The 22028-nt window shown below is 50.2% G+C and overlaps 3 protein-coding genes across 8 annotated transcripts in view; 1 reads left to right on the top strand and 2 right to left on the bottom strand.

Moving 5' to 3' along the window:
* Window positions 1-341, bottom strand: part of PCSK6 (proprotein convertase subtilisin/kexin type 6) — a gene marked incomplete at its 5' end in the record, with an annotated part of 193450 nt that extends 193109 nt beyond the window's left edge. For all 6 annotated transcript variants that reach the window (XM_082448595.1, XM_082448594.1, XM_082448596.1 and 3 more), the window contains one exon: window positions 51-341. In XM_082448595.1, the coding sequence (XP_082304721.1) occupies window positions 51-341 (291 nt within the window). The remainder of the gene's footprint in view (window positions 1-50) is intronic.
* TM2D3 (TM2 domain containing 3) overlaps window positions 1-22028 on the bottom strand; it is a 187458-nt gene that overhangs the window by 39340 nt on the left and 126090 nt on the right. The gene's annotated exons all lie outside the window — the stretch shown is intronic.
* The window catches only part of LOC309654727 (uncharacterized protein), a gene marked incomplete at its 5' end in the record, with an annotated part of 31885 nt that overhangs the window by 1002 nt on the left and 8855 nt on the right, over window positions 1-22028 (top strand). Inside the window, 4 exons of the mRNA XM_082449140.1 lie at window positions 142-645; window positions 3445-3573; window positions 10242-10432; window positions 15640-15802. Coding sequence (XP_082305266.1) covers window positions 142-645; window positions 3445-3573; window positions 10242-10432; window positions 15640-15802 — 987 coding nt within the window. The remainder of the gene's footprint in view (window positions 1-141; window positions 646-3444; window positions 3574-10241; window positions 10433-15639; window positions 15803-22028) is intronic.

Raw genomic sequence — 22028 nt, 5'->3', positions numbered from 1 at the left:
CCCGCCGGAGGCCGGGAAAGTTTCGGGCGCGCGGGGCCGGCCGCACTCACCTGGCCCAAGTTGAGGTAGCCGTGCGCCGCGGCCACGCGGTCCGCCGCGGCCGGGCCGCCCAGCACTTGCACCGCCCAGTGGTTGGTGTAGACGGGGCGCGGCGGCGGCGGCGCGGAGCAGGCGGCGGGCAGCGCGAGCAGCAGCAGCCAGCGCCAGGGGCGCGGCGCGAGCGGCCGGAGCCCGGGCCCGCCGGCGCCCCCCGTGTCCGTGTCGGTGTCCGCGTCCCCGGCGGCGGCGGGGGCCCGGGGCGGCGGCCGGGGCCCTGGCGCGGGCGGCGCGCGCGGAGGCATGGCAACGGCAGGCTCGCTCGGCGCCCGAGCGGCGAGTGCGCCGGGGGGTGGGGTGCCGCCTTTTAAAGCCGCTCCGCGCCGGGGAAGCGCCGCCGCCGCCGCTGCGGGCGGGAGCGAAGGAGGAGGGGACGGCCGCCGCGCGTTCCCGCCCGCGCGGCCCGGCGGCGCCCTGGCCCGCGCTCGGCGGCCCGCACCCGACCTTCGCGCGCCCGGGGCGAAGCGCCCCCCTGGAACTTCCCGCAGACTTCGGGGGCCCTCGGGACACGCGTTCCACTGGCGTCCGGGAGGGCCCGGGTCGTCTCAGGTGAGTCCCGTTCCCAGCCTGGCGGGCTGGGGGCCGGCGCCCCCCTCCGGTCGGGCAGCCTGGGGGCCTCATTTGCCTGATGGTGTTTTGACCTGCGTGCGAGGCCTTGCTCTTGCTCGTCCCTGCGTGAGACAAGCGGCTCGCCCTAGGTCCTGGGTTCTGGGGGAAGAAGCCACAAGGAATGACAGGTCAGGGCCCGTTCAGAACTAGGCGTGATGGAAGGGGCTTGGTGAGGGGGGCAAAGACGTTTGGCAGATTAGCTGGCTTCGGGAGGAACCTCGGGGGACAGCCCCCAGGTTGCAGCCCACTGGGGGGTAGACGGTGCTCTGGATCCCGAGCTGTCCAGTTCCTAGCTGTGTGATCCTGGGCAAGCTGCTGTCCTTTCTGAGCACAGGGCTCCACCTGTGATTGCGGGTGACAGTAGTTATCTACCCCGTGGGGCTGTTTAGGGCATGACATGAGCGCTGGCCTTGCAATCGGCTGTTGATAAGTGTTTATATGAGCGCAGGGCCTGCCGCATGGTAGGTGATCACTAGCTGTGTAGACTCTTAAAAGCTCCCGCTGACCTGGGACCAGTCAGTGGGAAAGTTAAGTGGAATCATCTTGGCCCCTGCTGCCTGGAACAGCCTAGAATCCAACAGAGACTTATTTGGTGCACCTGGAGAGCTGTAGAAATGTTCACACCTGCAACAGGTGAATGGCAGGGTCTCTTCTCCTATTCCTCCCAAGGGGTGTTGGCCCCAACTGGCCACATGTGGAAAGCAAGCCTTTATTACCCTGATTACTAGCAGCTGGCAAAGAAACAAAAACTAGGCCACGAAGGCCTTGAGGTGGGAAGGGAATCGTGCCCTGATGGTCTGTCTCCAGGAGCAGCCCCTTGCCTTCGGGCTGCTGTAGAGAGCTCACTGTGCGAGTCTGTGGCTTGGCAGGTGGAAGGTCGGTGACGAGGGGCAGGAGCAGGTGGGGACAGAGCAGGACCCATGCCGATGGCTTCCCCGGGTCCTTTCCAGCCTCCCTCTCAGGAGCCCTTCGGTTTCATAACCCACATGATTCATCCTTTCTGCTGGCGTGAGTCACCCCAGTGGAGGTGGGAGAACAGGAGGCCCGACAGGGACCAGCCAAATTCTTGTTCACAAGTGCTCCTGCCAGGGGCCCCTCTGGAACCTGGGGATTGATTTCCCACACTTTCTTCCCTTTTCTGCACTAAATGCAGTTTGTCCTCCCTTTCCTCCCCTGGCCAAGTGGGCTCAGCCCACGATGCAGAATGCAGGCCCTGAGTTTCCCTCCTGCAGATGGCCTCGCCCTGCCCACGTGAGAGACAGAGGCCCTAACACAGGCTGGGCTGCCCTGCGGGAGACCGCACTGCCCCGAGAGGGCAGAAACAGTGCCCAGAACCCATAGCCTGTCTCTTCCCAATGCCACCCTGGCTGCCCACAGAGGAGGGACACTGGATTAAAGGCCTCCCTCTGTCACTTACCAGCAATTCACCTGTCACCTTTCTGGCCCCTGTTGGCCAGACTATCCCTTGGCCCTGTCCTGGACCCTGTATTGTACTCCTTCAAGTATGTGACCCTCTTCAAGCTAAGGCTACACTGCACATAATCTAAGTTATTATGAAGCGGCTCATGTCTCCCAAGAGGATACTGCCACAGCAGCAGTGATTTTGACAGACAGAGATAAGGGTTTTTCCATAATAATTTAGTAGATTAAGGGATTCAGCCCACTGAACTGAGAGGAGACTAAAATGCATCTGAATTTTTATTTGGAGGGATCCGAATTTATTTTATTAATAGATCTGCTCGTTTGGGGCTAAACTTTCCATTTACTGTGGACGTGCCCAGACAATATCTTGGCTTCAATGTTGTTGGGAGCCCAGCTTCCCAAAATGAACATCTTAAAGCACCTGCTGTGGGTTGCCCATTGATTTACAAGGTGACAGGACAGCTCGATCCCAGAAGGACCAGCCCTTTGCACTGTGACCGGATCTGGAATAAGACCTGCCTCGTCTTCCTGTAGGGAAGGGGTTTACCACGCACTCCAGCTCCAGCTCTCCAGATGGCCCTTGAGGGCCACACAGCTCTGTAGGGACGGGGAGGTGGGGCCTGCTGCTTCCCTAGACTGAGGTCAGCAGGCCTGCGGATGGACAGGACATGGACCACAAAGGTGACTGGAGCCAGGAAATTTTTCAGAAGTTTTTTTTTTTATTATTATTATTTTTAAAAATTATTTTTTGGTCACACTACACGGCGTGTGGGATCTTAGTTCCCCGACCAGGGATCCAACCCACACACCCTGCATTGGAAGCGCGGAATCTTAACCACTTCGAAAGGAGGCAATTTCTGGATCAAATTCTGTTTCAACACACCCCAAGTGGCTATGTGAAATCTTCTGCTATCAAGTGGTCCGGGCAGTACTGGGCACCCCTTGGCCCCAGCTGCGTAATCCTGTACTTGCTGTGAAGGGATCAATGGTGGGCATGAGAACACGTAATTCAGTAACATCTTCCCAGTGATGCCACCTCCTCTTGTCTGATTTGGGAAGATACTAGCATAAATATCACATCTTTGTATTAGCATTTTCTAAAACTTCTGAAGGGAAGTTTTCTAAAACTTCGGAAGTGTGCTAAGTTCGGTAGGTTGGGGTGGCATCCCTCAAAGAATGTCTGATGGGCACCACCTTCAGGATGTGGGAGAAGAGCATGCACTCAGCAGAGCTTCCCTGCTACTTGTGTGCAACCCCGGGCGAAGTTATTCCAGTATCCTCTGCCAAAATGGCAGTAATGATGCTGTGCCCATGCAGGGGAGCTGCAGAGCCAGTCAAAGCTGACAGGGGCCAAGCCCCTTGCCCAGCCTGGCACCAAGTACACGCTGAACAAATGGTGACACCGGTGACCACTGCTGCCGCCGGGCACCAGGAGCCTCCAGTGGGGTAAGATGGGCAAGGCTGCACACTCTGTCCCTCTGTGGGGTTCACGGGCACATAAATGTCCTGTCCTTCCACCAGGCCTAGTTGCACATTTCCTCACATCTTAACATCCCTGAAATCGGGGAAAATCTCACAGTCGGTGTCTTGTGGTCACCACTGGCCTGGACCGAAACGGACTTCTTCCTGAGAGGATTTGTGTTTGCTCCTGCCAGTGATCTGGGACACAGCTCCTGAGACCCCTTGGGGACCACGTGGGTGGTGTGACCCCCAGCTGAGAACCAGCTTATGGTTCAAATGATCAGTGCAAGCGTTTCTCCCTGCCTCCACTATGGCCAGGGGAGAGGCCAGAGGGCTCCCTGCTGTCCCTCTCTGGTGGTGGGTTTATTTCTCATCTTCTCCTGCACCAACGGTGTAGCCTTTCACTGGCACAGCTTCATGGAAGAGTCCCCATGACACTTCCCAACTTGGACACTTTTCCTTTCTCAGTAATATGTCAAATCCTGATGCATCTTCCACTCCAGGGTGTCTCTTGGATTTGATGAAAATGGCATTAATGCCTCTAAGACATATTGCAGTAAAGATGCCTATTTAACTCTCTCAAATGTATTTGATGTTTCTTCTTGTAGTATCTATTAACATCCTACAGCAGAGGTACAGAGAGTGCCGTGTTTTTAATGAAAATCTGTTTTGACTCCTTTGGCAAAGCAGAGGTCTTCCATTGCCTGGTTAGTGTGAATTTTCAAATTCTACCCTTCTCTCAGGAGAACACCTGGATGCTTTAGACTACACAGCATTCAGAGGTGTGATGCCCGATGGGACGCATTCTGTAGAACTGGCAGCCCTGCCACCAAGCCTGGATCACACACACGGTCCCTAGCCTGGGGGGACAGGAGATGCTGACACAGACGCCACATAGTGAGTGGGCCTGTGATGAGAGTGGGCCCGCGAAAGAGTAGACCACTGCCTCCTTCCACCCCTTCCACACACACCCCGTCTCCTCACCCCCCACCCCTGGTCCCGAGAAAGCACCCAGGCCCAGGGCTTCTACAAACCAGGGGTCCCCCAACTGACTCCAAGTCTTTTCACCCAAAATCCTTCTCGCTGTGGCAGGTCAGGGGTCTTCCCTTTCGGTCTGTGTTATTGCCAGTTTATCTCATCGTCTCCTCAGTGTGGGCTGATTCATACTGGGCTTTACTCCTTTTGGGGGCGGGGGGCTGACAATCTGGGGGGGTGCGTGGAGCAGCTCTCTGCCCACCCCACTCCCACCCACTCTTTGCCTCTCTGGTTAGACTCTCCCTTTTACCTAGATCCTCCTCCTCTTTAACAAAGAGTCTTGTGAAAACTGCTTCTTCTGCAAAACAATTATCCTGAATCTAGCAATTATGTATCTCAAGTGTTCCTTTCATAAACTCCCAGGCGGAAATTTAGTGTCAAACAAGGAATTTAGGAGCAAAACAGCTGAAACTCCCTCAGAAGCTCTTCCCGACTAAGAATGAAAGCTTTGCCGTTTCTCTGTTTTCCCTTCTTGCCTTGGCTCCCAGGAGGCTCCGCGCCCCATGTGATAGAAAACCACAATGGTTTACTTCCTCCTTGCCGCAGCAGTTAGGATGCCTCTGGTTACAAGTACTAGAATATCCAAGTAAAAGGCACGTGGACAATAGAGATGGCTCACTATCCCATGAACAGGAATTTGGTGAGAGCTGGATCCAGGGTTGTTAATTCAGCAGCTCAGTGATAGCAGGGCTCAAGATAGCCTTCCTATCCTTTGCCTGGCCTTCTCCTCACGGACAGAGATAACTGCCCCACACTGGGGCAACTCAAGATGGCCTCCAAGGAAGGAATGGCAGGAGCGACCTTCCCTCTCGTGACTGTCTCATCTCCTTAGGGGAACACACCCAATGTCCAGTCCATTTCACCTCAGGCCCCACTGACCTGAACTGGATCACAAACCCTCCCCCTCCCAGGTAATCATTGACAGAGTAAGCGGGGTCGCCCACGTTGGTTTGCGTCAGTCTTGGTTTTCCTCCTGGGGAAACATCACTGCCCCAGACTGAGCAAAATCAGAGATCTGCTAGCAAGATGCCGGTCCAGGAAGGCTGCTAGCTGGGCCTACCATCTCCTCCCTTCCCTTTCTATTTCATCACCTTCATATAGATTCAGACTGCAAATGCATATTTATTGAAAGGAAGAACAGAAGGGAGGAGGGAGGGAAGGAGGAGCCCCCCACCCCCATGCCAAGCAGACCCCCAGGATCGCACTGCATTTTACCCGAGCCCAGCAGATGGGCAACAGGATCTGCATCTTACTCCTGGGTGAGGACATCATTCCTTTGATGCCAGAATGAGTTTTGGCTTCGTTGCCTGAGCACTCTTTCCAAGTGAGAATAAATTAGGAACTTGGGCTCCGCCCCCCACACTCTCTGCAAATGGAGCGAGGCACAAGCTGGAGAGAAGAAGAGCTCAAAATCCAGTCCTTTCTAGACAACCATTGTCTCGGGAACCCGAATGTATAAAGAGATAATGGGGAACGTGCAGCTCAGGGGCCGGGCTGGGTGCGGCGGAGGAACTGGCTGCTGCGGCCAGAGGCAGCGATGCGGTCCGTCACTCCTCTGTCCCCCCGCCCCCTCCAAGCTGCCCCTCCCTGGTTGCCCCGGTCCTCAGGGAACCCTCCCCCCGCCGCCCCCACACCGTGGGCTCCTGCTCTGGCAATTGCGCACACTCATCTTTTCCTCTCCCAGATCCTTCCCCTCATCTGCACGTTTCCCAGCGCCCCGCCCCCCACCCTATACAGGCTCCCTCACCCCCCTCTCCCCTCCGGCTCTTACCACCGAGGCCCTGGAGAAGGTCACCTGGCTCTTCACCTAAGGGTCACTGTGCTCCTGGCTCTCCGTGGACTCAGCACCTGCGACCGCAGCCGACCGCGGATGGAGAACCAGCCACCCGTCTCCCTGACACCCGCCATCCACACCTCCGCAGTCGTGCAAATCCCCACGCTCCTTTCTCCACCTCCCACCCTGTCCCCACCCTCACTCTCCCGAGGCCCCGCGTCCTTCTTCACCAAGTTCTCAGGGGAGACCGTCCCCTCCCACTGCACCCGTGGGCTCTTGTCTCCCCACCCTGCTGCCCGAGGGGGCCCCGCTCCTGCCGAGGACCCCACTCCCTTCCTGGGCACCCCCCTGCGCCCCCCCGCCACGTGGTTCTTCAAGGGTGTCCCTGCACCAGCTGCTGAGTTCTCTCTTTGCTGCTGTGATTCCAGCATCTTTAAAACAGCGATAACGACGAACTCTCCAGCTACCCTCCCATTTTTCTTCCTCCCTTTATAGGAAAACAAAACTCTCAAAAAGTTGTCTCCACCCAGTGTCTCGGTTTCTCTCCGGCTCTCTCAAACCCACGCCAATCAGATCACCCCTCACTGCCCGAAGCCACACCCTGCTTGCTGTCACCACTGCCTCGGGTGGCTAGAGGCCAGGGGCCAGTTCTCAGCCCTGGTCCCCGGAGCCCTTCCTGCAGCATGTGACCACTCGTCCCTGAAGCCTTTCCCACGTGGCCTCCGGGACACCCCTACCCACCGCGCTGGTCCCCCCAACACAGAGGCTGCTCCTCAGTCTCCACTGCTGGTTCTTAGCATCAAGGGCCCCAAGCCCCAGTTCTGGGCTTCCTCCCTCTCCCCTGCCCACCCACCTCCACTGCCCCACCGGGATGTCAGTCATTTTCATCACCGCGGGTGCCCATTATCGGCTAATGGTTCCCAACCTGTGTCGCCGGCTTGGACGTCACACCTGATCTCCAGACACTGAGGACATCTCCCCTCTGCGTCTAAGGCTCATCACACAAACTGAGCTCCTGCTCTTCCCAGCCCCCTAACCCACCCCCAGATTTCCCATCATGGTAAAGGGCAGCCCCAAAGCCTGCGGCCCCCTCGACCCCGCCCCGAGTCTAGGCTCTCAGGGAATCTGGTCATTTCTACCTTGGAAATCCATCCAGAGCCTGAGTACTTCTCACCACTCCGACTGCTACCGCCCTGGGCCAGGCCACGCTCACATGTCCCCTGGTGTAACTCAGCAGTCTCCTAAATGCCCTCCCTATTCTGCCCTTGCCCCTTGAATCAGCCCTCAACACAGGGGATCATGTGAAACAGAGTCACATAGGCCACTCCCCAGCTTAGAGTCCTTCCAGGCTCATGCAGAGCAAAACCAAAGTCCTTGCAGCCCCAGAGGTCCCTTACAACCCACCCCAAGCCTCCACCCCCACCATGCACAGCCCGTTGGTCAGATATCGGAAGACCATTGAAATGGATGGTTTGAGCTTCCCGGAGGAAGTGACTTTTAAGCTGAGCTCAAAGAAATAAACAGGAAATACCCAGATGAGCAGACATCAGTCAGGTCTAAGTAGGAAAACAGAAACTGCACCAAGTGTTTACAGTGGAGGGAACTAGTGACATGGATGATCGAAGAGCTGAGATGGGGGAGGGAGGGGCAACCCGACATTAACACCGACTCCCCCACCCCCGGTATGACCCGGCTCCAGGCAAAGCGCCTGGCAGTTGGTCCAGCATGTGCAAAGGCCCTGGGGCAGGAGAAAGGTGGTGTGGTGGGAGAGCTGGAAGAGAAGCAAAGGGGCAGGGGCATTGATAGTGAAAGGAGGGTGGCCTGAGAGGGGACACGAGGCCAGGCTGGGGTAGCTTCACCAGCCCTGGCAAGAATTTGGACTTAATGCCAAGAGGAGTGGAAAGCAGAGGAGAGACGCTCCCGCTGTTGCGACCAGCCAAGCCTCGTGGCTCTCAAGCCTGTATCTGCAGCCCTTCCCATCTTCAGAAGAACACACCTTGGATCCCACACCTTTAGCTCTTTACTCAACACCCTCACTGTCTCTGGCCTCTTAAACACCAGCCTGCTCACTTCCGCCCTGCCCAGACCCTGGCCTCAAACCTTCCCTGTGACAGTCATGGAAGTGTTGTTCCCTCACCTGGCTCCTGCCTGGCTCCCGTCCCAGCGGAGGCCTCACCGTGCACACACAAGCTGTCAGGATAACTTCCAACCTGGCTCTCTGCTCCAGCTCACTGCCCCTCTAACCCCACCCCCAACCTGAGGCTTGGTTCCCACGTGCTCTTGGGAGCCTACTTAGACCATTGTGAATGTTTGCAGCCAACAGGGTGGAGACCAAACTCCATGAGGCAGAGCCCTCATGGCCTTAGCAAGCTGGCGCTGTCTTTCTTGCTCTTCCTGCCCCATCGTGGGCCAACCACCTTCCCAGATGGACCAGCCCTTCAGGCCCAGGCTGCTTGGATTTCGACACCTCCTCCCTGGGTGTGCCTTTCTCCCCTCCCCGCCCCCACATGCAAATTCCTCCTGCTGCAAGGCACCTCCTCCGTGAAGCCTTCCTTCACCAAAAGCACCCCTCCCATGCCCCAGCCCTCTCCCTCTTGTCCCCAGGCAGAACTGCTCACCTGGCTGTGCTGCCTTACGTTCTGGTTCTGGAATCTCTCACACCCAGCTCGGTGCCGACTGGGGGCTGAGTCTCAGAAGCTGCTTTCCATCTCTTGGGGCTCCCTGGACCTCCCTTTCCTCCCTGGTAGGAAGAAGCCTCAGACCTGGTGCCCTTCCCCTGTACAAACAAGCTAGAACCTCCTTCTGGGGTTTCCTACAGCAGTCTCTTCCAGAACCTTGGAGGAGGATAAGCTAGTCTGACGTGGGCAGGCAGGACTGTGAAGGGAATCCTACAGGTTTAAAAACAACCCATTGGAGCCCTGGGTTTTTCCTATAAATATGATTGCTGTCATCCTAAATGTCACTCCGTCCAGGTTATCTATCCCTCAGTATCAGGTGACAATGATTTTGCTAAAAGAATCAAGACCAGAAGACCTGACTGTAGATGGCCAAGAGCAGCAGCAGATCCAGGGCCAAGGGCAGTAGAGCCGGGTCTCGTCGACGCAAAGCAGCCCTATGACCAGGGCAGGCGTTGGGCTTGCCGAGCGGGGGCTGCAGGAGTGCAGAGGGGCTTTATGACGAGTCGGTGTATCACGTGAAACAAGGGGCCTAGAGACGAGAGAAGCCTGGTGACCACAGGCCCGCGAAGCAAGACGCAAAGGCACCCACGTTCCTTTCCACATGCTGCTTCAATTTTCTGCTGACCTGAACATAGCTTCCTGCAGGATTGCCCTGGTGCGGGCCCCGGAGTCCGGTCTCAGGCAGGGTGGGGCAGCGGGCAGTGGGGTGGGCTCTGGGCAGTGGGTGGAATCCAGCCCAGCACTTGCTGGCTGTGTCACTTTGGACAGGTCACCTTGCCTGCTAGGCCTCGGTTTCCTCCACCGTAGATGAGACTTAAAACAGCCCCTCCATGGAGAGTAGGCAAGGCCATTCATGCAGGGCCAGGACCTTGAGGGCAGCCAGCAGGCTGGCAGCAAAGCTCCTGAGACGTGTGTCTCTGGTTTGGCAGATGCTGGCAGGGGTTGTGGTGACAGCAGAAGCGTGGGGTGGCAGGGCGCTGTGCCGAGTTACGTTTAGATGTTACTAAAACCTAAATGGTTACTTATCTTGCTTGGATCTATGTGGTGAATTTAGGGCTTCCAAAAATCCGCTTGAGGCTTTTTATATATTCACTATTTATAGTCTAAACTCTCCCAAATTCCCAACCCAGCCAAAATCATTCCTGCTGTGTTTTCTCTCCACCCAGACGCACTAGCAGCAGAGAACACAGCGGCGTGAACTGCGGCCCCAGCAAGCCCAGCACTCTTTCTCCTCGGGGAGCGAGACCCAGGAAGTCCTCTGCCCTGTGCGGGGCCACTGGCCACCATGTCCAGTCCCACCACCAACGCCACCAGGCCTGCCGTTCCATACGGTCATTTCCAAAAGGTGGAAAATTTGGTAACCAAACAGTATTTCTGTGACCCATACGATTTTGCGTCTAGCTCTCTTCATCTCCCTCATTATTCCTCTTTCTCCCGAGCCCCTTCTACCCCAATCCTGTAAGGCGAGCTTCCGTCACAAACCAGCAACACGGAGCAGTGTGCTCACCCCAAGCATGCAGTCATCATGGGTCACAGGTGGTCACCCTCGTTCTCTCAGTCCCCACCCCTGGGAACCTTCTCGCTCACGGCCAAGATGCTGCACCTCTCAGGTCAAAGTTCATGGAGGGCTTGGGGCACAAGCAGTACCACAAGACAGCACAGCAGGAAGTGAGCTCAGGTCCTGTCTCCCGCAACAGGCAGGGGAGGGTCTGGACAAAGCAGATGCCCAGGCAGGAGAAGGAGAGGCAGTGGAGCACTGTGGTTAGAGCAGAGATTCTTGAACTGACCATCTAGGTTCTCATTCCAGCTCTGCCATTCCTAGCTGTGTGACCTCAGGCAAGTCAGTTAACCTCTCTGGGCCTGGGTTTTCCCAACTGAGGATAAAATGGGCACAAAATCTGTGTTCACCTCAAATGAGTCAACGTAAAGTGCTCTGACTTGTGACCTGTGCTTAGACAGCATCACGTAAGAGGTGTGATTATGAGGCCAGACATCTGATTGCTACCTGTAAACACATGCTGCAGAAGTTTGTGTGCGGCTGTGTGAGCACAAATGTGCTCCAGGCCGGCCAGCCCCATGGCGCCGCTCCACGGAGACCGATGCTCCACATCCCAGACACAGAAGGAGCACGCAGCGCACAGACAGCCCCAGGGCCATCAGGAGGGAGCCAGGCAAGGAAGGAAGGAGGAAGTGGAGGCCAAGGCAGGCAGGACAAAAGGGGGGCAAGGAAGAGAAACACTCACGTCCTACTGAGGCCTCTGCCAGGCTTTCACGTACATCTGTGTCTCATTTGTTTTTAAAGCCGTCCCATACAGTGGTTATCATTCCTCCCGTTTTACAGGTAAAAGTGAATGTTCTAGTCGGGGTGGAAGGGTGGTGGTGAAGGCACAAGACAAAGGTGGAGGAGGAAGCCGAGTCACGCCCAGAGGTGCCTGTCCTGTCCCGCAGACAGTGAGCGAGATCCTTGGATGACGGGCAAGGCCCGCGAGGCCTGGAGGGCGGGGAAGCAGAACCCTCCGCTGGTCCACCTGGGGGTCGGCAGAAACGGGCGACAGGCCTGGGGAAGTCACTGGCTCCTGGTGACCATCTGTGCCATCCCCACCCCAGGGCTGTGCTCCTGGGCACTCAGGGTCCCTCCAGAACTGCCCCCGGGGTCAGCAGGCTACACTGTTGCCCCTAGAGGAGACAGAGGAGGGAGGAGCCGTGTCTGGAGCAGCCAGCCCAGGGAGGCCAGCAGGGAGGCCAGCAGGGAGGCCAGCAGGGAGGCCAGGGTTTCCAAGCTGGGGAACCCCTGGGTGGGGGGCCCGCCAGCCCCGGAGCTGCCTCCACTCTCTGCCTGTGTCACCTCCCTGTCAGAGGACCTCAAGAGAGTGAGTGCCCTGGGTGGGGGCAAAACTGGTCCTTTGGGACACAAAGCCCAAGGATGCACCCACACCCCATGGCCTTCCTCCAGAGGCAGCAGCGTGGCCACATCTGAGGAAGGGCACCGTCCACCAGCCCGGGGTTCACATTTCCACAGAGCAGTTGCAGGACTAGCTGGTAGGCTTGCAGATAAATGCTAGATGCCCAGTTAAATTTAAATTTCAGATAAACAATGAAAAAACTTTTCAGTATAAATATATCCCACACAATAGTTGGGATATACTTATACTAATTATTTATCTGAAATTCCAACTTACCTGGCTGTCCTGTAATTTTCTTTGCTAAATCTGGCAACTTTACATGGGGACCAAATGCTTCAGCTGTAATTGGGGAGGGCAGGGTATCACTAATACTTTAAAAATGAAGTGCCAGGCGAAGGTTTTGGTTTAAAAATTCAGAACACCTTCTGATGGGGCCAGGAATTAAGGCAATGCAAACCACTAGAAGTGTCTTGCTTTCATCTTTTTGATGCCTCCCTACCGAAGGACAAGGCACTCTGTCTATCAAGGGTCTAGAAACATCTTTCTGCCCCCAATGTCTGTTTAGAAGGCAAGCCTACCCCTGCCAGTGGTATTTGGGAATTGAATTATACCTTCTTTTTTAAAACAGAAAAAAAAAAGTCTTCTCTCCAGGGCAGCATTCACATGCCCATGAGCTCTGCCGTCAAGTATGAATATTCTCTTAAAAATAAAAATTATGGTGTACTTAAAAAGGAGCATGTTATGTCAGCACTGGTGATAAGATAATTTATTACTGTCTACAAAAAGAAGGCTCTAATGATGTGGTGGAAGCTGGCTCAGCGGGCTGTAAATTATGAGCCATTCTCTCGCTGGCGGAAATAAATCCTCCCGTCAAGTCACTGCGCTCCCCCTGACGGCCACGGGCTGCGGAGCGGCAGGAACTACATGCCTGTCACCTGGGGAGCAGCCCCACTCCACCCCTTGGGGCTCCCCCAACTAGTCCACACAAACCTCCCACGACCTGCAGTCACATCTTTGGGACACATGTCCTTTTTGACATGAAAAAATAACAACTGTTTATGGTCTTCTAATAGGCAAAACAAAAAAGAGAAAGAGAGAGGAAGGGAGGGAGGGAAGGAGGGAAGGAAGGAAGGAAGGGGAAGGGAAGGAAGGAAACAGAATGCAGAGTTCATTGGGAAAGGAGCAGGATTCGAGATCAGAAGGCCTCACTGGACACCCTGCTTTGAGGGAAATGCCCTTCCCTCCTGAGCCAGGCTTTCCCTGGCTGGAAAATGAAGGACTTGGGCTGAAGGGGAGACCGACAGGGACTGCTGTTCCCACAGGTACTGTGCTCCCATGCGGTGATGAGCCTCCTGAGCGCGAGGGGTTCAAGAAGAGCTGGGGCAGCACCTGCTGGAGATGGTGAGGAGGGGCCTCCTTCACCCTCCAGGAAGCTGAGCTCACACTGACTCCCAGGGCCAGCTCCCCAATTCCAGAACTCAGTGTAAACAGCCTCAAGCAGAGCCGGTGAGCGCCCCACATCTTCCCCTCCAGTGGCCTTACCACTGTCCAAAGGCGAGCTGTGCAATCAGCCCCTTCCCCTGGAGCCCGCTGTCTGCATCCAGACAGAGATGTGCACACCATGAACAAACAATATGGGTGATCGCTAGGCGACAAATATGACTACATATGTCCAGTGTGTATGAGCCTGGGGTTAAGTGCTTTCCTAGAATGGCTGAAGGATTAGTTGGCAGGGTTGCCAGACAAATACTAGATGCTGAGTTAAATTTGAATTTCAGATAAAGAATGGGAAAAAAATTTTTTTTAAGTAGAAGTATATCCCACACAATAGTTGGGATATACTTATACTAATAAAATGATTTGCTATTTATCTGAAATTCCAACTTACCTGGCTGTCCTGTATTTTTATTTGCTAAACCTGGCAACTCTAGATGGGGACCAAATGCTTCAGCTGGAACTGGGGAGGGCAGGGTATCAATAATACTTTAAGAAGAAGTGCCAGGCAAAGGTTTTGGTTTAAAAATTCAGAACACTTTCTGATGGGGCCAGGAATCAAGCTACTCAAACCATTAAAAGTATCTTGCTGAGCTCAGATACAGGCCATTAGGCATCTAGACAGATTAAAATAACATAAAAATAAATAAAAGCAAAGAAAGACACAGACGGAGGGAGATAAGACTAAACGAAACACCTGAGACTATCGTAATAACCCTCGGGGCCTCAGGCGGCAGCATCCATGGGAGAAGCGGTGGCTCGGAAAAGGCTCATGCCGGGGAGGTTTTGCGAGCTGGTGTATCAGGCAGGATTTGGGTGAACCGGGAAGCACCCCTTTGCCTGCCAATCCCCCTCCCATCCTGGCCCCAACGGGCTCCGCCCAGGCTGTGCTCGTTCCCCGCCCCCCCCCCAGGGTCCTTCCCTGCTCCCTCTACCCACCCTGACACCCCAGCAAAATGGACAATTGTCCAAGTCAGAGGCACCCCTCCCAAACAATTCCTATTTCTTCTATTTTGTCATTTCCTTTCACATCTTATCTGTCTTCTTGAGTTTTCAATTATTTTTCCTCCATTTTCTTGTTACTTATTTTCCCCCAAAAAATGTTTTTCTGATTGTCAGCAAGACACCTGTGCCTATATATAACCCAACATGAATCCTGTCTGTTGCCCTTTCTGCCCCATGGGACTAGGCACCCGTGAACTTTTCCGTGAACTTTGCTTTGCTGGGGCAGGCGTGGTGAGAGACACAGCACGTGGGGCAGCTCGGACACCAGGCAGGAGGCCATGGGGACACACACCGCCCTTTGCAAGGAGGAGTCCAGGAGGAATGTCAACAGCACTGTCTTCTAGTCCAAAAGGGGGGGCAGGGTTAAGGGTTAGCGACTGCAGTTCTACATTAACCAGCCCTTCTGGGGATCTATAGAATAATGACAATGTTTGGACTGTCGGTGTCAAGGCTGTAAGCAGTCCTAGGGTGGTCTGGGCCACGGGTTAAACAGAATCTACGATACAGTAATTTACTGAACTGTTCTCTAATTACATGAAAATTGTCATCCACGTCTGCCACACACAGGAACAGGGTGCCAACCACGTTCTGATTAATCTACGTGTTGTCAGGTTCATGGAGAGCTGGCTGCACCTGCCATTGCTGGACCCAAAATTCTTCCTGTTCTGTATTATTTTGTGCTTTTGCCCAGAGAAAAATGATGGATTAAAGCAGAAAAGCAGGTACAGGCTGTCCCCAAATGAACACGTTAAAAGGCAAAGAGATATCGAAATGTCAAACTTTTGTCACCAGCCCATCATTTGAACGCTTTTCCAGCCGAGCGCATCTGCAGTGACATCGACCCCTCCCCGTGCTTCGCCAGGCAAGGCGGGTGCTCCCGCTGGCCGTCACCAGGGACCTGGACCAAACCCTGATGGGGGGGGCGGTCATCCCTCGTGTTGGAGGAGCAATCAGGATGCACCGTGTCAGTGGGTGTCTGGGAGCCTTTCAGACCAACCAAGCGTTAATAGCCCATCTTGGCCCCAGATCCTCTAACAAACACGGCCCTGATTCTGCTCTTCTCAGAGCTTCACATGAAGGTGACGCAGTTTCTCGTTTGAAGTGAGACCGAGATGCACACTACCTCCGTGCAGACATACATCACTCAAAGCTTTTCCCACAGATGCCAAAAGGGTCCGACGCACAGCCCCAAAGGCAAAGATAACCAAGTGGTCATTAAAACTAAACAAGTGCAATCAAGAGAAGAGTCTAAGTGCTAGTGGAAAAGACAGTGGCACTGAAAATAGCCTGAAGGGGCTGGCAAGATGGCCTGCATTTTTGGCCAGGTGAGAATTTTTTCCATGTGAAATATGTAAGCGATGTACAGATTCCACCAACACCCTGAACACCAGATTGGATCTAAAGGTCAGAGCATTCGCTGATGCTGAAATTCAGGGGTCGCCCAGGCTGTCCACGCCATCCTTATGCACCTCGGCTCTTGGGGTGGTAGGGGTGAAATGGGGAGGGAGATCCCTTGGGGCTGGGCCCACAGGCCTGCCGTCTCCGAGGCCTTCAGACGCTGGGCCTGTGACCTGGGCTGTTAGACGTGGTCCACTGGAGGCTTAGCTTGGCATGTAAGAGGTCATGCAATGTAGGAACTACCTCCCACAACGAGACAGGAAGGAAAGTGGGAGAACAGGAGGCCGTGGGCACCTGCCAGGTGGCAGGTCAGCTGCCAGCTCACTGGGGTCTGTCTGCTGGGACCCAGAGGTGGCTGTCGGGGTGAGGAGGCAGGTAAACAGGAAGCAAAAAGGGTCTCCAAGTCTTTTGAACTAACCTGGGCTTTCTTACATGATTCTCTCATAAGACCAGCATGCAAGGGACCCTCTCTGAGCAGAGGCCACTACAGAAGTCTGTCAGAGCGGGGGCGGGTGGAGGGGGCTGGGGGAGAGGTCCAGCTGGCAGTTGGCTCTATTACTAAAGGTCATAATAATGGACTTTCTTTTATACTTAGTCTTGTTCTGTTCTTAGGTCTTCTACATCACATTCTACCAAAACCACTCGGTCATTTTGATTCATAACTCAGACACTTTTCTTATCATCCACCTGGCACACGCATGTGTACACACACGCGCGCACACACACGGCCATCAAAACAATACCCTGTGTCCACAGTAAGCTCATCCTTAATTTTGGAGAAGTCCTAATGAGGAAGGGACTGTCCCCCCTACTCCCAGCGAGGCCACCATCCTGGAGCCTGATGACAAATGGATGACAAATGCTGAAGACCCTCGTGTCCTGACGGTCTAAGACACTGCTTTTCACTATCAACTTTTTCACATCTAGTTCTCAGAACAAGGATGTATTTATTCACAATGCAACTGTTTTGTGCCTGTCTCCGCCTATCAATAACCAGTGTTATGGATGGACGGGCCCTTGTGGTTCTTATTATGACTGCAAGATACCCTTTAGCAACAGCCATCAGGAAACTTGGAGAAAATAAAGGTTTATTACCTACAGGACCTGGAAATTACACAGCCACACAGAGAGTTCTAGGGCCTGGGCTTCTGCTTTTACTGGGGTTGAGGGCGGGGCCCAGGGTTTCACAGGCTCGCTCACTATTGGTGAATTTAAAACACAAGAGCAGGAAGGGGAAAAAAAAAAAACAACCAAGTGGCCCAAATGGTTAGTTATTGAAATCAACCAAGATCTCTAAAACGGGGAGCCTCAGTGAGGGAGGCAGTCTGGCTCTCTATCCAGCCCTGTGGCTGGCTGTGTGTTTACAGACAGCCGTCTTTGAAGTGGATGCCTAGGCGATCAGAGAGTAAGTCAGGCACTTGCATTGCAAAACAGAAAAGACAAACAGAAACGAAAAACTGTCTGGGCTTGCACTACATCAACATTTTATTTTATTCATTTAAAGCTTTTCAGAATGCTTTTCTGAATATGCGCGGTAGAAGAGGACGCATAATGAAAAGCAAAGACCACCCACTCTGTTCCCTTCCCCACCCACAGTCCCAGAAGCTGCCATCCTTTTTTTTTTGCCATCTTTAACCATTTCTGCATTTGGCTTTTCTGGTGGTTACCATCTTAATTCTAGCACACTATGGCTCTATCTTGATATTCAGCTTGACTCTTTGCTATGAACCACAGGCTTTAGCTAACACACTACTCCCTCCTCTAAATTTTAAGAGTTACTATTTAAATTTTTCTGTTGGCTACCTTTGAAACATTGTCTCACACCTAATCTTACTTCTTCTTCTATTGTTTTCAGACAATCTCTTAATTTCTCTCAACTATACCCTGACAACATTTAAATTGTCAGAGTTGATAATTTTATATACTATTTTATGAACATAATTCTTTCATGTTTTGTCCATAGGCTGATTCTAAAAACCAAAAAAACAATAAACACTGTTTACGCTATTATGACTTAGTAAATATTGTTCCTTCAAAGTCAGTCAGGATAGTAGGATTTTATTTCCTTCTCTGTGGGTCCAGTGTCATTAACTACAAGATTCACGAATGGTCAATCATTAAATTCTTGTCACTTTGCTTCCTTCACATTTAGACATAGACATGAGCTTCTCACATAACTTTTTGTTCTTGGAATTTTTATTTGCCTTATTTTTTCTTTGCTGGATCTTTGAGATTACCAAGCCTCTTAATCCTACTATTTCTTGAAGTTTTTTGCTGGAATATATCCTGCAGTAACAGAAAGAGCGCTTTGGAGATCAGTTTTTAGAGTACTTATAAATCTAAAACTCTGTGTTTTCTCACATGCATAACAATTTTCTTCATATAGAATACTGAGTTTTAAATTATATTTTTCAGAATTTTTTCTTCTTCTAGTATCGAATGTTCCTGGTAAGATGGCTGAGGCCAGCATTATTTTTGCTCTTTCAAGGATGACTTCTTCTCTCCTGGAAGCTTTAGGAATTTCTCTTTATGTGTGATGTCCTGAAATCTCTTGAGTCTGCATCAAGGCATGAATCTTTTATTCTCTGTCCTACCTGGAGCTTGGAGGGTCTTTTATTCTGGAGATAACTATGTTTCTTCAGTTCTGAGAAACTTTCTTCTATAGTGTCTTGATTCTTTTAATTTTAACAAAAGTTGTACATTTACATGGTTTAAAAATCATATAGTTCTATAGGTCTTACATGAAGTTAGCTGTTTCCTTTCCACACCCCAGAAGCCACTACTTTTGATGCTTTTAGCCTCTGATATTTGCCTCTGTATTTGTAAATCACATGCTTAAATTCCAATGTATTGATTTTTGTTTATTTTAAATATAATGTATTTACTTCAGACAATGGACAATAAGGGTTCAGCTCTTGCACTCCACTCCCATACCCTAAAATACATTTCTTTCCCTTCCCATTCTTCTAATAGAATGGTATAATTTTTGGACAAATCAATATTTAGCATTTATTATGACTGTAAATATTATTTGAGGCTGTAGCATGTGGTACATTAAAATTTTCTTTCTTATACAATTTTTTGTTTTCACTGGAGGCAATTTTTTTTTCCATTTGTTTAGTTTTTTTAGGTACCTATCACAAATTCATCCCCAAACTCTTCAACAGAAGAAAAAATCTCCCCTTTCCTGGGAAAGAAAATATGAGCAATTTTTTAAAAATTCAGGACACTGCATATCTGAAAAGCATGGTGAGAGTTTGAGGATACAGAATTCTGAGACATCATTTTCAACAAGAATTGTGAAGGTCTTTCTTATCCTTTACCTTCAGCCTTGCTGCTGAGAAGTCTAATACAGGACTAATACTAGGCCTTGTGTGGGCCTATTCTTTCTCTCTGGGAACTTTAGTGCCTTTTTTTTTGTCCCCAGTGTTTTGAAACTTTTCACTGGTGTGTCTTGTGTGGCTTTGTTTCCACTCATCATGCTGGACAAGTGGTAAACCCCTCAGACTAGAAATCCATGTCTTTTGTGTGCAGGAAATTTCCTTGAGTTGTTTCTTTGGTAAATTGCCCCTCCATTTTCCTTCTTCTCTATTTTTGAAAGTCCTGTAATTTAAACTGTTCTATTTCATGCTTAGTCTAATTTTCTTAGTTTTTAGCTTCTATTTTCCATTTCTTTGTTGGAGTTGTTCTAATTATTAGAAGATTTCCTCAACTTTCTTTCCAGGCTTCTACTAAATATTTCATTTCTGCTTTTTTATTTTTAAATTCCAAAATCATTTTTGTGTTCTAAATCCTCCTTTCTACAGTAATATTCTTTGATCAGCCTTACTGAAGTAAAATTAATATGTAATTATTCACATCTAAAATATACAATTTGATAAGTTTTGACATATGTATATACCCATGAAACCATCACCACAATTAATATAATAATTTTTTCTTAGATGAATTACGCTTTTGATAAATTTTTCCCTGACTCATGCTCATGAAGATTTTTTTCCTATGTTTTCTTTATCTAGAAGATTTGTAGTTTTAGGATTTACATTTTGGTCTATGATCCAATGTAAACCAATAAACAGGGTTCATTTTTTTTTTGCATATGTGTATCAAATTGTTCCAATGCTATTTATTGAAAAGCATTGAAAAGCATTATCCCTTTCTCCTTGAATCACCCTGGAGTCTTTCTCAAAAATTAATTGCCCATACATGTGTGAGTCTATGTCTGGACTCTCCTCTCCTCCACTGATCTGCTGGTGTGTCTTTACACCAATACCACCCTACTTGATTACTGTAGCTACATCATAAGTCTGAAAATCAGGTAGTGAAAGCTCTCCTCATTTGTTCTTCTCTTCAAAGTTGTTTTGGCCATTCTGGGTCCTTTGCATTTACATATAAATTTTAGAAATAGTGCATTAATATCTACAAAACAATCTGCTGGGATTCTGATTGTGTTAAATCTATACATCAATTTGGAGAGACCTGTCCTGTTAATAATATTGAGACTTCTGATCCATGAACAAGGCGTTATCTCTCCATTTGTTTAGATCCTCCTTAATTTCTCTTAGCATAAAGGTGTTTCACATCTTTCATCAAGCTTATCCCTAAATATCTAATTTTTTGATGCTACTGTAAATGGTACTGTTTTTGAAACTTTAATTTCTAATTATTCGTTGCTAGTATATAGAAACACATTAACTTTTTTTGTACATGGATCAAATATCCTATAATCTTGCTGTAACTACTTCTTAGCTCTAGTAGCTCTTTGTAGATTTTGTAAGGACGTCCTACAAGAATGATCATGTCTATAAAGGAGGACAGTTTTTCTTCTTTTTTCCCATATGGATGGCTTATGTTTTTTTCTTGCCTTATTGAATGGGCTAGAATTTCCAGGACAAGGTTGAATAGAAATACTGAAAGCAGACATCCTAGCTTTGTTTCTTGTCTTAGACGGAAAACATTCAGTTTTTTTTTTTAACTTAAAAGATCACTTTCTTAGAGGTACAATGTAATAATCATAAAAGAAATCTTGTGAGAGAAAGGTGAATTTTTCTAACAAAGCACAACATAGTGAAACATAATATTGTGGGTGCTTTTCCTTTTCTTTTTTTAAATAGACTTTATTTTTCAGGGCAGTTTTAGGCTCACAGCAAAATTGAGCAGAAAGTACAGAGAATTCCCATATACACCCCGGCCCCCACACATGGACAGCCTCATCCACTATTAACATCCTGCCCCAGACTGGGACATTTGTTACTGTCTTTTCACTGTCTCCATGGTTTTACCTTTTCCAAAATGTCATATAGTTGGAATCATACAGTATGTAGCCTTTTCAGATTGGCTTCTTTTACTTAACAATATGCATTTATGTTTCCTCCATGTCTTTTCATGGCTTGATAGCTCATTACTTTTTAGTGCTGAATAATATTCCATTGTATGGATGTACCACAGTTTATCCATTCTTCTACTGAACGAAATCTTGGTTGCTTCCAAATTTTGGCAATTATGAATAAAGCTGCTATAAACATCTGTGTGCAGTTTTTTGGGTGTGGACGTAATTTTTCACCTCATCTGGATAAATACCAAGTAGTGCAATTGCTGGATTGTATGGTAAGAATATGGTTAGTTTTGTAAGAAACTACCACTGTCTTCCAAAGTGGATTTAGTGTTTTGCATTCCAGCAGCAATGAATGAGAATTCCTGTTGTTCCGTATCCTCACCAACATTTGATGTTGTCAGTGTTTTGGATTTAGATTCTAACAGGTGTGTGGCAGTATCTTATTGTTGCTTTAAGCATTCAGTTTTTCACCATTAAGTTTGATGTTAGCTATAGGTTTTTCATAGACACCTTTTATCAGGTCAAGGAAGTTCTCTTCTAATTGTAGTTTGCTGAGCGTTGTGACCAGGAATGGATGTTAGATTTTGTTAAATGCTTTGTCTGCATATACTGAGATGGTTACGTGATTCTTCTTTTTTAGTTGCTAATATGATGAGTTACTTGATTTTTCAATGTTTAACATTGCATTCCTGGGAAAAATCCCACCCGGCAATATGCACTGTAATTTTTATTTACTGTTAGATTCACTCTGCTTAACTTTGTTAAAAATTTTTGCATCTAAATTCATGAAGGGAATTTGTCTGTAGTATTGTATTCTT

This window comes from Balaenoptera physalus, assembly GCF_965194825.1.
Source record: "Balaenoptera physalus genome assembly, chromosome: 2".
NCBI lineage: Eukaryota > Metazoa > Chordata > Mammalia > Artiodactyla > Balaenopteridae > Balaenoptera > Balaenoptera physalus.
Note: the sequence above shows the minus strand (reverse complement) of the source record. Positions and strands in the feature narration are given on the sequence as shown.